Source organism: Calliphora vicina, chromosome 4, assembly GCF_958450345.1.
Source record: "Calliphora vicina chromosome 4, idCalVici1.1, whole genome shotgun sequence".
NCBI lineage: Eukaryota > Metazoa > Arthropoda > Insecta > Diptera > Calliphoridae > Calliphora > Calliphora vicina.
This window is the reverse complement of record NC_088783.1, coordinates 106,632,522-106,647,041: the sequence shown is the minus strand read 5'-3', so window position 1 is coordinate 106,647,041 and position 14,520 is coordinate 106,632,522. Positions and strand designations below refer to the sequence as shown.

Here is a 14,520-nt window from a genome sequence, read left to right as displayed (position 1 = left end):
AAAAATTAATCGGTTAACCGATTAACGGTTAATCGATTGAATACCCTACTACTTAGTATTTACAACCTCTTTACATTTTTATGTTATCCACATGCCAGATGTCCTCTGGTATCCATATGTCTGTATTTTCTACTCACCACAAATAATATCCAATGTCACCAAATTCAGCCAATGATCCATATTCACAATACCACCTCCTTTACGCTCCGCTGCACTCTGTAAATTTTGCACAAAAACCCGAGCATTACGATCGAAACTCTCAATAAATTGTGTCAAAATATTAAAATGAAATGCCGACGTTAAAATCTTTCTGCGTTTAAACCATTTCGGTGGCCTACTGATGAGAAGACCCTCACACAGCCAGTTCCTTAAAAAATCATATTCCATTGACTTGACCAGCAAAGTGTTGGAACTCAAGACACACTCAGCATATTTAATGTCCATCATGAAAATACCAAATATAAAGGGACCAAACCAAAAACCAACCGTTTTGCCATGTTTCTCGATTATTTCGCGTATAACATAGATTATACGTTCCGGTTTAATGCCCACCAACATCTGGGCATTACCCAGAATTGGTATAGTCGGCGGTATAATAAATTGTTTGGATAAGTGACGGGCTCGCGAAAGACGCTTGAAAAATTTATGTAATCGTATAAATAGAATACACAGAATGCCAGCAATTAGACAAATAAAATACATTGCAGGTGTTGTTTTAAAGTGTTTAAACGATGTTTTAGGTTTGATTTTAAGATTGCAACTAAACAACGTTTAAAATCAAAACCCTTTTTAATGTGGTATATTAAATTCTAATTGTTTTGTTTTAATCGCATATTAAGATTATAGTATAGTTAAGTAATAAGTAATTAAATTTGTGAGCTGATGTTGTTGCTACTTAGTACTAAGTGCGAGGATCAGACACCAGCGGCAAGTTGTTGGAAAACTTGAATTGCAATCGGAACTGGAGCACATTTAGTTGATATAGACAATAATGAAAATGTAAACAAATCTGATTTAAATGATTTTTTTTTTAAATTTAAAAAAAAAAAATTTTGTTTTTAAAAATGTTTTTTTTTTGGTGAAAAAAAAAATTCGAGTTAAAAAAATTTTTTTCCGGTTTCGACCCATTGTAGGTCCAACTTACTATGGTCTTATTTACGTTGTTGCAAAGGTCTTTGAAATATGTATCATTAGATATCCATATTGTCTATATTAATAACTTAGTAATCCAGATATACATAGATCAAAAATAGGTAAAAAATCGAGGTTGTCCTGATTTTTTCCTCATATCTCAGCCATTTGTGGACCGATTTTGCTGATTTTAAATAGGAAACTTCTCGAAAGCATGCCTGGCAGAATTATTGAAGATTTGGATCCCGAAGATATCTGGGGTATTCAGAAAATTGATTTCAGCAGACAGACAGACGGACATGGCTTAATCGACTCCAGAATATATATACTTTATAGGGTCGGAAAATTATATTGTGGAAATTACAAACGGAATGACAAACTATATATACCCTTCTCACGAAGGTGAAGGGTATGAAAAAATAACGTTACTGAGTTACTGTCCATTTCAACATCGCCCAGCCCACCAAAATGACCTAAAAGGGATTTTTGGAAATTCGAAGATTTAGACTCTAATTTAACCGAATTTAACTGTTGTTAGTTTAATTAAATCTTCATCTACATTAAAAAAAGTGGTCGGGTGTTTGGTGATTTTTTGAAATTCCAAAATTTTAAGGGAGAAATCGGATATAAACTATATTTTGGTACTTTTTTTGGCAATATATTGTTACATTTTAACCTTTTCAAAACGCTGGTTAATTTCCTTTAAATAAACCGGATACTTTTGATTGCAAATAAAAGCCGTTTAGTAGTTTGAAAATTGTAACAACTCTTTATTTATTTAAAATGTACAACAACAGCAGAATTAAATAGTCACTCAATGTTTTTTATACACGTTTATAAATTCGCAGAATTACAGACACAATTTATAATGTACACGAATTTACTTGAAAAACACAGCACACTTTAAGGCACTAAGTTGATGTTTGTTCGAAAAGCGTCTCTGATAAACTCACTCACGACTGCAACCTCTGCCACTATTTATAACACTGCCATCTGCATTCTAGATTGCTCTTTAACTTTCTAGAGCTTTCTAATCATACGCCATCTGAGGTGTACTTTCTACAATGTTCTATAACTGAATATTCGAATATACGGTCGCAGCAAACAGCGTTGCCAACTTACGATCAATGGTCAACTGAAAGCTTTTATTCAATGTTAATAATGCCCACAAATATGTTAAAGTTTGCTATTACAGCACTGCTATTTGAAAGCATTATACTACTTTTAAATCAGCCGTTAAAATCGTTATATTTGAATTCAAGTACAATTTCGTAACAATATCTACAGAATTCTTCCGGCTTGGTTGCTATTTAAAATCGAGAAAATGGGTCCACAAATGGCTGAGATATAAGAAAAAAACCAGGACAACCTGGTGTTTTGACCTATTTTTTTTTACTTATGTCTATTGTTATTGTCTATATATCTAAACATAGATATTTCAAAGACCTTTGTAATGTCGTATATAAGACCATAGTAAGTTGGACCTACAATGGATCAAAATCGGAAAAAAATATTTTTTAACCCGAATTTTTTTTTTCACCAACATTTTTTTTCGTTAAATATTAAAAAAATGAAAAATTTAAAAAAAAAATTCGAATAAAAAAATTTAATTTAAAAAAATTAAAAAAAAAGGAAAAAAAAATTTTGTAAATATTTTTGTTTACCTAAAAATATTTAAAATTTTTATTTTGAAGTACAATTTGGTGAAGGGTATAGAAGATTCGGCACAGCCGAATATAGCTCTCTTAATTGTTTTCTGATAAGTTTATTAGTTTAGAAGATACATAGGGTGCAAAAAAGTATCAAAACCTAGTTTTGTCCCGTTTTCTCCCTTAATTTAAAAACGGTACCAAACAAACATCTGAAGCATTTTGAATATTTTTGGTATCTGTATTAGTTTAGAAGATATAAGTTTACCTAATTTACTTTCGAATTTTCAAAAATTCCTTCTTAGTGGATCTAATAAGGAGGGGGAAACCTATAATCCAAATTTAATGTTTTTAACTTTTGGCATTTGTGCTGGGAGATGTTTAATCAGTTAGTACGTTACTCTTTTATATTTATAAACGATTTAAAACCAATTAAATATTGTATTAATAACAAATGTATTTCATTACAAAATCAAACAATTTCTAATGCAAATAATAATAATAATTGCATTGTAATTAAAATTTCCCATAAATTATTTACTCAACAATATGTTTTCTATTTAAAATGTTTACAGCATTACAATTTCTTTTGAAATGTTTGCAATTTCCATTAGAAGTAACCTTGACCCAAATTAGGCATTGAAAAAAAAAACACTATTGAAAATCGTGTTGGAATGAAATGTTTTTTTTTAAATATGCCATTTCAATTATTGTTTATTTAGCTGCCTTATTTGAGTTTTCATAATTTTCTATATGTCCAACGTTTGTGTGCATGATTAGAATTTTTCTTAAATGTTTATAAACAAAGAGGTTTATTTACCTTTATCGTTAAATTGAAATTTGTTTATAATTGTAGATAATCTAAAATTTAGAATAAGGGGCTGATAGGGCTTTGCAAAGCAATTGATCGATTTATTTGGAAGGTACACTACATCACTATAATTAATAAGTACGATTTAAGTTTTTCTTCAAATTTGTAGCCTTTAAGGAGGTAAAGTTCAAATTGGGGACTTGAGACTCTTGAAGTGCTCATGGACTAACAATTTCCGCACAATTTTCCATTGAATACGACGGGTAAAAAATCCCAACCGTGTAGTCTCACAATAACCTCGATTACAATTGATGAGGATATCAAATGTTTTGACTCTTATAAGTATGACATAATACCAGTCGATTTTGCAAAATAACGTAGACCTTGTCACTCCTTGGATGATTGGAATCTATCATGACTGTCTTTATTGGTCCTAAATACCCGATCGATGGACGGAATGCACTGTGGCATTCATTCCAAAGGGTGGATAGCGTTAAATACCAGGGCATTAGTTTTTAGACCACTAAGTTTGTCATCCTTCTTCCTGTACATTTTGAAAAGAATCATTGACACTTACATACGAATGTTTTACTCGTTAATAGAATATATTAGGAAATTACTTGAGTTTGGCAATTTCACACTAGTAGTCATCTAAGATATGGAAGGGGATTTTCAGAATGTTGAATCTGCAACTATTGATCAAACGTTTGTTAGATATGTCATGGACCTACTAAAGTAACATATTGTTACGTTTTAACCTTTTCAAAACGTTGGTTTATTTCCTTTAAATAAACCGGATACTTTTGATTGCAAATAAAAGCCGTTTAGTAGTTTGAAAATTTTAACAACTCTTTATTTATTTAAAATGTACAACAACAGAATTAAATAGTCACTCAATGTTTTTTATACACGTTTATAAATTCGCAGAAATACAGACACACTTTATAATGTACACGAATTCACTTGAAAAACACAGCATACTTTAAGGCACTCAGTTGATGTTAAACTCACTAACGACTGCAACCTCTGCCACTATTTATAACACTGCCATCTGCACTCTAGATTGCTAATTAACTGTCTAGAGCTTTCTAATACATACGCCATCTGTGGTGTACTTTCTACAATGTTCTTTAACAGAATATTCGAATTCGAATATACGGTCGCAGCAAACAGCGTTGCCATACTTACAATCAATGGTCAACTGAAAGCTTTTATTCAGTGTTAATAATGCCCATAGATATGTTACAGTTTGCTATTACAGCACTGCTATTTGAAAGCATTCTGCTACTTTTAAACCAGCCGTTAAAATCGTTATATTTGAATTCAAAAACAATTTCGTAACAATATTATTCATTCTATAATGGGGACGTCCTCGATTTCAAGACTTTCCAAAAGAGACACATCCCAAGGGGTCGTCTTATCTCAACTTCTGTGGAATTTGACCATAAACTGTTTGGAAATTGTATTCTATGAGTTATAAAACTGTCGACTGATGGATACAACATAGACAAAGGACTGAATGTAAATCTGAACAAAACGGAACTTGCATTGTTTTCGTAGAGATACAAGATTTTTTCGCAGCGCCACTTGAATGATACATATATTGAACAGACAATTTCGAATAGCTTAAAAAATATTGGGTATAATTTCTGACACAAAACTGTCCTGGAAACCCATTACTCTGGTAAGGACATCAAAGGCCTGAGATGGGTAATCGGAACCAAAAATGTGAATTGGCTATTTAATTCGAAGGTTAAACCGTTAATATTCTATGGGGTCTCTGTCTGCACTAGATTTGCCCTTAATCTTGATATAATAGCCAGGTTTCTAAATCCCGAATAACACGGGATTAGCGAAGTTTAGTTTCAATTCATCCATTTGCCCCAATAAAACATAGTTTATCATATTACCCAAGTTACTCACTGCCTCCTCCAACGACAACTCCAATGAAAATTCCGCAACAGGAATGTCTTTGGGCGAATATAATTGTACGATACCTGCATCTTGTTTTGAAATTAACATTTCACTGCATACAAAACTAGTCTTAATTTTTTGAAAGCATCTAAGCGATTAGAGAAAATTTTGGTCTATGAGTTAAAAAATGCGGGTTTTTTTTTAAACTTTTAGCTTTTATTTCGAAACATTTGTACAATATAAATTTATTCAAAGTATTGGACATTGTTAGCTATAATTTCTACATATCTTTCTGGAAACATATGAATTCCGAGCCAAAAGTACTGATCATCTTTTGAGGCCAAGAACGAATCAAGCTAGTAGCGGATACTCGGTTCCAAAGTGAAGCGTATCCCAGAGAGAGCGTCGACGCCGAGTGGGACAGAATAAAATTTTTTTGGAAATAAATCTGGCATTTCTAAACGGCTGGTCCGATAGGGATAAAATTGATGTATGTATAGGATTATTCGAGTTTAAGTTATTAAAAAGGGCTCCACAAATGCTCCAGGGGCAGCACTATGGTGGCTCAAAGTAGGGTACCTTCGAATTGTAAAATGTTTAAACACGTGTCGTTTTTTTGATTCAATTCCGATTTCAAAATTTTTTTATAGGTCTTGAAAAAAATATGCTTGCGTGTTCTATTTATCTCTTATAATTACCGAGTTATAATACCTATAACTCGGAAATTATATTAATTATATAAAATTTAAATTTAAAAATTCTGCCATACCTTGGTCCTCTTTTTTAAAAATATAAGTCGTACTTTTTGTTGTTAGTTAGGCAGCTAAATTACAAAAAATATACAAAAGATTTCAGAGCAATATCAATTATGTATCCAAAAATAAACGATTTTCAATTAAAAAATTCAAAAAATATTAAAAGGTGACTTAGCTCTTTTAAGAACATATAACAATTTTACACAGCGAAAACAGATTCGTTATAGCAATCGAATTTGTTGCCAATAGAATGATTCTACCTTAGTGACCGAATTTTACAGTTGTGGCTACAAAATTTTAAACGGGGTAACAAAAGCTTGGTTGCTTTAGCCAAAATTCTTCTTTGTCAACTGACTTTCTGTTGACAGAACCGAAAAATTCTATGCATGCAACCGAATCATTCGATTGGAAACAAATTCGGTTGCTATCACGAATCTGTTTTCTCTGTGTATGTTTTTCTGTAATGTATCTTTACGGAGAACATTTTGATATAAAAAATATGTTCTATTTTTCGAATATGTCGGCCTTACGCCATTTGGAAATTGACCTATTTTTTTATCAAAATTTCAACATTGGGCCACATGTTCTAAAATCCTTAAGCTGGGATCAGAAAATGGAAAGCAGCTTTGGAAACCCCGATATGTTCCCTAAAATGGTATGTAAAACATACCATTTTGGGATTTTCGCTCCAGTTTTTAGGAATTGCGCGATTCCCTTTGACCTTTTGACAAGTTTTGTTACACTTTGTTATTTGGAATGACAAATTTAAAAAACGTTTCATTAACTTTTGTTAATAAATAAAGATTTTATCACATATTTATTGAGTTTCTAAAACTAAAATTTGTATCAAAATTTTAATTGGATTGCAAATATTAGGACCAGTTTGATCCACATTTATTCCGAACTAATTTTTTTTGTTTAGGTAAGTTAATTTTTGGTTTTACAAAAAAAAATTCAAGTCAATATTTCAATTAGATTCAAAAATATTCCACTTTTAAAAATTAGTGCCTAACTAACAAAAAAAATTTGACTCCATTTGGTCCAAAAGTACGCCCTATATTTTAATAAAAAACGGACCAAGGTATGGCAAAATTTTAAAATTGAAGGAATTGAAGAATAGATATCCGCAGGACAATATTTTTGAAAGAACAGCTTTCTACATTATTATTTTCCCCGCTAGAACCCTGATCATTTTACTCTAATATATTCTTTAAATTTCAACTATATATGAAATAATTAGTACAAATAAATCAGTGAGGTTTTTTTTTAAACGCTACATCTAAACATTGTTTTATATTTATTGTTTATTATATTATGATAATAATGTTTATAATCTTTTATAAATAAACCTTGCACTTGAACTAGTAAATAATTGTTTTGATAGATACTCTACCTTGAAATACGTGGTATTTTAAATGATCACCTACTATTTGTAACACTCAATGAAAACGAAAGTAATGAACAATTTAATAAACCCGCTTAAAATTTGTGTTAATCAACCTGTCAAATTGTTGCAAAAAATAGAATTTTCAATTTTTTAATGAATTTTAAACATATTTGATGAAAAATATTAGCAATCAATTTCAATACAACTTTGTGACCAGTATTAAAATATCGAAAACAAAATAAGTTAGTTTGGATTAGTTCCGTGAGCTGTCACAAAGTGTCAAAAAGGTATCAATTTAAAGTAGCAGGTCATTTTCACATAATGTTTTAGAACTAGATCCATTTACATAATTATTATACTCTTCACCTTCGTGAGAAGGGTATATATATGTAGGTTTGTCATTCCGTTTGTAATTTCCACAATATAATTTTCCGACCCTATAAAGTATATATATTCTGGATCCTTATAGATAGCGGAGTCGATTAAGCCATGTCCGTCTGTCTGTTGAAATCAATTTTCTGAAGACCCCAGATATCTTTGAGATCCAAATCTTCAATAATTCTGTTAGACATGCTTTCGAGATGTTTTCTATTTAAAATCAGCAAAATCGGTCCACAAATGACTGAGATATATGAGGAAAAACCAGGACAATCTCGATTTTTGACCTATATCTGAATTACTAAGTCATTAATATAGACAATGTGGATATCTAATGATAGATATTTCAAAGACCTTTGCAACGTCGTATATAAGACCATAGTAAGTTGGACCTACAATGGGTCAAAATCGGAAAAAAAATTTTAACCCGAATTTTTTTTTACAAAAAAAAAATTTTTTTTAAATTTAAAAAAAAAAATTAAAATAACAATTCGAAAAAAAAATTTTCCAAATTGAAAAAATAAATTTTGTTAACCTAAAAATATTTAAAAGTTGTATTTTGAAGTATAATTTGGTGAAGGGTATATAAGATTTGGCACATTTTCTTCCTCCCTCTATGATTAACAAAATCTAAATAAAGTTTACAAATATTTGTTTGAAATAAATAGTATGTGAAATTGTTCTGCAATTTTATTTAAATTACAACTGAAGTGTAATAATTAAATTATTAATTCTCATTTACCTTGTAAATATTAAATATTCCTAAACTAAATAATAAATACCGTATGTTTGTAATAATTTTGATTAATTACTTTGTATGTAATAAACAAATGTAATTTAATTTAAATAAAATGAAAAAAAGATTTTGTGTTCTGCCTGAAATTTTAAACATTTATAAATTGTTAATGTACTATATTTGATATGTTGATAAATGCTTATAATTTGTAGCTGTTAGAGAGAAATAATTTATTTAAATTCATTAAAAGCATTATTAAATGTGCATATTTTATAAACAAATAGAGTTTATTTGTAGTTAAGTTGGCTTATATGGAAATATTGATTGCATATTATTTCGTTTGCACAGTGTAACTAATGGAAATAATAAATGTTAATCGATATATGAGAAATAACTTAGGAAATAATTCAAAATAAATAGTCATATATTTCGAGGTTATGGAAAACAGCTCCGATCTGTATGATTACACTGTGTGTAATTTTTTGAGTCATGGAAATATAACCATATACGGACACCACTACTTGATAAAAGACCAGAAAAAAAAGACTCGTGTGTCCCAGTTTTGCCCAAAGTCATGCTCTTTTTTAAATGTGATAATTAGGGGGCGGATTTTCATGCATTTATAAATAAAATTATGCGCCTAAAGATAGGCAAGAGATCTATCTGTTAAACGAAAAACAACAAAAACAAAATAGATCAATACTCGTTCTTTTTGTTTGATTGTTTTCATGATTTAATTTTAATTATTTTTTAATAAAGCATATTCTTAGGCGCATAATTTTATTTATAAATGCATGAAAATCCGCCCCTTAGTGATAATTTTCTCAGGCTCATATCTTGCAAACAGTTCGCAATTTTGATTTACTCTCTAAGGCAAAGTTGTTGCCCTTGTCATAGTGAACAAAAATTGTGAACACATAAAATCAAAAAAACATCGTCTTCAAGATCAAAATCGCAAAAAACTGTAAAAAATTCTATTTTTTAAGCTGCCTAATAGTATGCTTTAATTTTTTCTTACTAACTTATATTGACCTAACTAAACGGTGTTAAGAATCATTCCTAGGTAGTTCATATGTTCTAGAAAGTTGTTTATTCAGATCTTAGGTACATTTTTGTAGTTAATTGTTTCCTTGAATTTTGAACGGTTTGTTACCTATGGACCTGAATAGGAGAAAAAAGATTAAAAAAAATCGAATTTTATAAAGTTTTTTGCGATTTTGATCTTGAAAATAAAGTTTTTTGATTTTATGTGTTTACAATTTTTGTTCTTTATAACAAGAGCTAGAACTTTGCCTCAGAGAGTAAATCAAAATTCCGAACGATTTGCAGGATATGAGCCTGAGAAAATGATCACTTTTTTGCAAAAATGATACCGAGGGTCCAAATCTTTGGGGGTCCATAAAAAAAGTGCAAAACTTTGGGCAAAACACGGGTCTTTTTTTTGGTCTTTTATCACGTAATGTTGTCCGTATATGGTTATTTTTTTCGTGTTGCACTGTAATATTAATTAATAAATATTTTAAATGATAAAAAAAAATGGCAAAAAGAACTTAAAATTTGCAAAATTCACAAAATTATTTATATTTTCATTGTGATATAAAATTAGTCAGAAGATGTTGTAATAGATACATATTTTTCAGACTGTCGAAAGCACAATGTTCAGAATGCTGATCGGATACAATTGGCCATGAATAGTTTTCATCCATTCAAATCTCCGGGACTGGATATACTGGAGAACTTTACCATTTAAATCATATTAATTCTTACAAATATCATTGAAACGGTCAGTTTAAAATGTTATTTTCATCCCTCAAACTCACTTCTTAGAAGTATCATTGATATCTACAACAGATCATCGCTTAGATCGCTATGATCACAATGGGACCTATTGCTCGCCTCTAGTAAGTTTTGCCTCAAGCTATACCCTAAATTATATATAAAAATGTCTTGTATTTTTCACATATCAATTTAATGAAAGAAAATTTAATATCCCACTGCCAAATATCCCACACTATTTTCATTTAATACAACTAAATCCAATATAAAATGTTCATTAAATTTTCATTTATCTCCCAGAAAATCTTTTTATATCATCACTAATTTTTAATACTGAGTGTCGCCAGTTTTATTATTTATTAATCATACTTCAGACTTTGATCTTCTGAATATCTCCTGTAATACACTCAGCTGTTGATTGTCTTAATCTGTTCACACTTTATTATTACAGTCGTGTAGTTATTATGAATCATGGAAAAAATAATAAAAATATTTTATTTTGCCTGCTGATGAGATCTCCTAATGATCTTCAAGATTAAAAGTATTTCAAGTACATCCATGATTGTTAAAGTTTATTACGGGCCAAAGAATTTCAGGAATGTTTTGATGGTTGTTTTATTTTATTTGGGTTTGTTTTGTATTTTGCAAAAATATGGCGCGGCGCGTACAAATGTTTTTGCACAAAAAACTATTTGTTTACCTTAAACTTGAAAAAAAAATGAGAATTACTCAGGGTAATGGATAAGCAGTGAAGGAAAGGAAGGTGATCTTTTAGATTAGAGAAATATTTTTAATAGGAAAAGTATTGGTTAGATTGGAGCCTGAGACTCCGCACATTGGTGTTTAAACTCCAAATTCAAAATCTAAACTTAACTGCACCTCCTGTGTAGACATGGCAAACTTTATCTATTCCGAAATTAAAGATTTATTTTCACTTTTTGTTTGGAATTCATTCACTGTGATCTATATACAGCGATCAAGTGTTAAAGCCTTAAATAGGCATAAGAAAGAATTTGTTTGATAATGAAATTCTGAGGATCATTACACTTAAAATGATTTCAATCTTTCTCAAACTGTCTACATACTCATTACGTATGATTTCTTTTTACTACTACATGCTGACGTCTTCCAACTCAATGTAAACAAATGTTTTCTTTTGTTATCGTTTTCCAAATTTATATTTAGAATCAGAGAGAGTAGGATTGTTTGAAATACAAAATTTTAAATTGTATTTTTAGCTACAGCAATAATAACATGAATGGGCAGTGTTTTTTTTTTGTGCGTAATTGTGGAGGAATTTCTAAAGAAAATTTTAAATTTATGCGAAAATAAATTTCGAAGGAATTTAAATAAGTATTTTTTTTGTATATAAAAGAGGAAATTTATATAAATTATATAACAAATTTTTAAAATAAAAATTTTAAATTTGAATATTCTGTGGACTTTTGACTTAAAACGAAGAATAATTCTAGCAAACATAAGCTACTTTTGTCAGTATTCGAACTTCGGATGCCATGAATCTCGAGTTCCTCTGCTTCTGCTGGGGAAGGGCGGCCGCACTATGGATAGTAGACTAACAGGGATGAAGTACTTTGGTTGGTATCGGAAGATCATTGAAGATGAATTCGGTAAATTCCCTTGAAGCCGTACATAAATGCTTTCTTTTGGTTCGACATTCTTGGGTGATTAAATCATTAGGTCTCTTCAGATTAATTAGTTCTTAATAAAATTTTCAAAATCCAATTTGATATTTTAAACAATTTGACATTTTTTTGCGGTGACATTTTCACGGTACTTTCTCCTTGATATCTGGAGACCTCGTAATTCCGGTTGCAGGTGGTGGATCTGTGGACTTTTGACAAAACAACTTAAGTGGAATTTTCAAATTTTTGAGGAGAGCGAAAAAAGTGTTCTCAAAGCTTTCGAAATTATAGATCAATTCAACAGTTTTTACGCTCTCCTGAAAAATTTTAAAATTCCACTTTAGTTGTTTTGTCAAAAGTCCACAGATCCACCACCTAATGATTTAATCACCTAAGAATGTCGAACCAAAAGAAAGCATTTATGTACGGCTTCAAGGGAATTTACCGAACTCATCTTCAATGATCTTCCTATGCCATCCAAAGTACACGAAGAAGAAAGTACCATGGATATTTGGCCACAGCAGATGCTTACTTCATCCCTGTTGGTCTACTATCCATAGTGTGGCCGCACTTCCCCAGCAGAAGCAGAGGAAGTCGAGATTCATGGCATCCGAAGTTCGTATACTGACAAAAGTAGCTTATTTTTGCTAGAATTATTCTTCGTTTTATTTTATTTCAGCTGATGAAATTTGCCTTGATTGCTACGGATCCTATATAGTTGCAATTACTTGCATTTACTTTATCGCCAGCTTTTATAGTAATGTTTTCTTTATATTTGCTGCCTTTAATTTTGGTCTTACTTTAGAGTACTTTAGACAATTCCTTCTTAATCTTCTCAGAAACAGCAGATATATCTCGTATAATTATTTCAAATATCTCAATGTCACAGGCATAAATGAGAAGCGTATGACCATATACTTCAACAGGCGGCCTTTTTATTCTCTGCTGATTTCTCCAAGATGTTATCCATTAGTATATCGTATAGAAAGGCCCTAACTCGGGTTTTTTTAAGTCAAGATTTTTGGGCTAACAATTTATCGAAATAAATGAAAATGTGATCTTACAAAAAAATGCCTTTCTATATTAACGTAACGATATTGAATAAATTGGAGGATCATTTTCCGACTTTCTTGACACCTCTTGCTTCCAGATGGACTCGAGCTTCATGGCATCCGATATACCAATCTTGACGATCCATGTATTCCTAAGGTAAATCGTGATATAAGCGGGTTGGTAAGTAAGGACATACGGAAATAATGGCTGGTTCAGCAAAGCCAATGATGTAGATGGATTATTCTTGCTAATGATAATATCGAGGGTTCGAGTAATGCCGTTGATGAAACCAGGAAACATCGCGAGTATATCGAAGATACTTCAAATTCTTCTCCTTCCCCAAATGATCCGCCATCAACAGCATTGATAACAAAAGATTTACACCATCACAGCATTATCCACTATAGCCAGTCGGATTTCCCAAGGCTTGAAGCAGCAGAGGTAATGTGAATATAGTAGCATCGTATCAGTTGTCCTTTCAACACTGTCAGCCACACCGCGATCTTGCAGGACATTTTATAGTATAAAATACCCAATAGTACAATGAGATGAGTTCTGAATTATCCGAGTGGAGTTTGAAAACAATTCTTCAAAACTCCGCAGAGTTGATTATGACATGTTGACTCGTTCTTTTAAATGATTGGTAATTTTTGTTCAGAACAAATAAATGAAGAAGTTTGTTCTGTTGTTAATTTTTATTCTGAAGTGGTTGACCAATTTCTCTGTGAATATTTAGGAGACTAATGCTTTTGGAAACTTACTTTCATTATTATTAGCATAATGAAAACAACAAACAAAAAGGTAATAAAATTCAAACAAATTAAAACCAAGAGAATAAAAATAAACAAGAAGACTGAACAACTTCACACTGTTAATTTGACTCAATTGTTCAATTGAACTTGTTCATTCATGAACAACCCAACTATAATGTTGACGTATCCTCTATGATGCTATCGGATAAGTCATCAAAACTTCGATATGCCACAGTATAAGGCTCCACCGTTCGAGGATATCAAACAAAGGCATGATCCATTTGATCGCAGATCGTTCGCTTTGAACAGCTTTGAACGAAATTCTTAGGTATGAAATCAATTCCCGCTGTATATAACAGAAACCGTGAAGATTCTGCCTCGATAAAAACTAAATTGCATTATAAATTTGAATTTAACGATCTGTAACGAATGCTTGCAACATTCATCTTATTTATAAATATGACCATTAGTAGAAGCTTATTGTTTGTAAGCTGCTAACATTAACATTGAAGCTGTTACAAGCTCTAGAATTCAA

At 30.9% G+C, this 14,520-nt stretch overlaps 2 protein-coding genes across 2 annotated transcripts in view; one reads left to right on the top strand and one right to left on the bottom strand.

The window, feature by feature from the left end:
* The window catches only part of LOC135957022 (putative uncharacterized protein DDB_G0290521), a 160,808-nt gene that overhangs the window by 82,207 nt on the left and 64,081 nt on the right, over positions 1-14,520 (top strand). The window lies entirely within an intron of this gene.
* LOC135958648 (cytochrome P450 4d10-like) lies at positions 130-5,613 on the bottom strand. The gene is made up of 2 exons (XM_065509542.1): positions 5,515-5,613; positions 130-633 (listed from the first exon to the last, which is right to left on the bottom strand). Exons 1-2 carry the CDS (start codon positions 5,611-5,613, stop codon positions 130-132), a joined length of 603 nt encoding a protein of 200 aa, XP_065365614.1.

What these genes read in the sequence shown, in the direction of transcription:
- LOC135958648 (XM_065509542.1), bottom strand. Translation starts at nt 5,613, where the DNA reads ATGTTAATTTCAAAACAAGATGCAGGTATCGTACAATTATATTCGCCC. An exon ending in AGTTGTCGTTGGAGGAGGCA is followed by an intron (nt 634 to 5,514) that starts GTGAGTAACTTG and finishes AAATTTTTCAAG; the next exon opens with CGTCTTTCGCGAGCCCGTCA.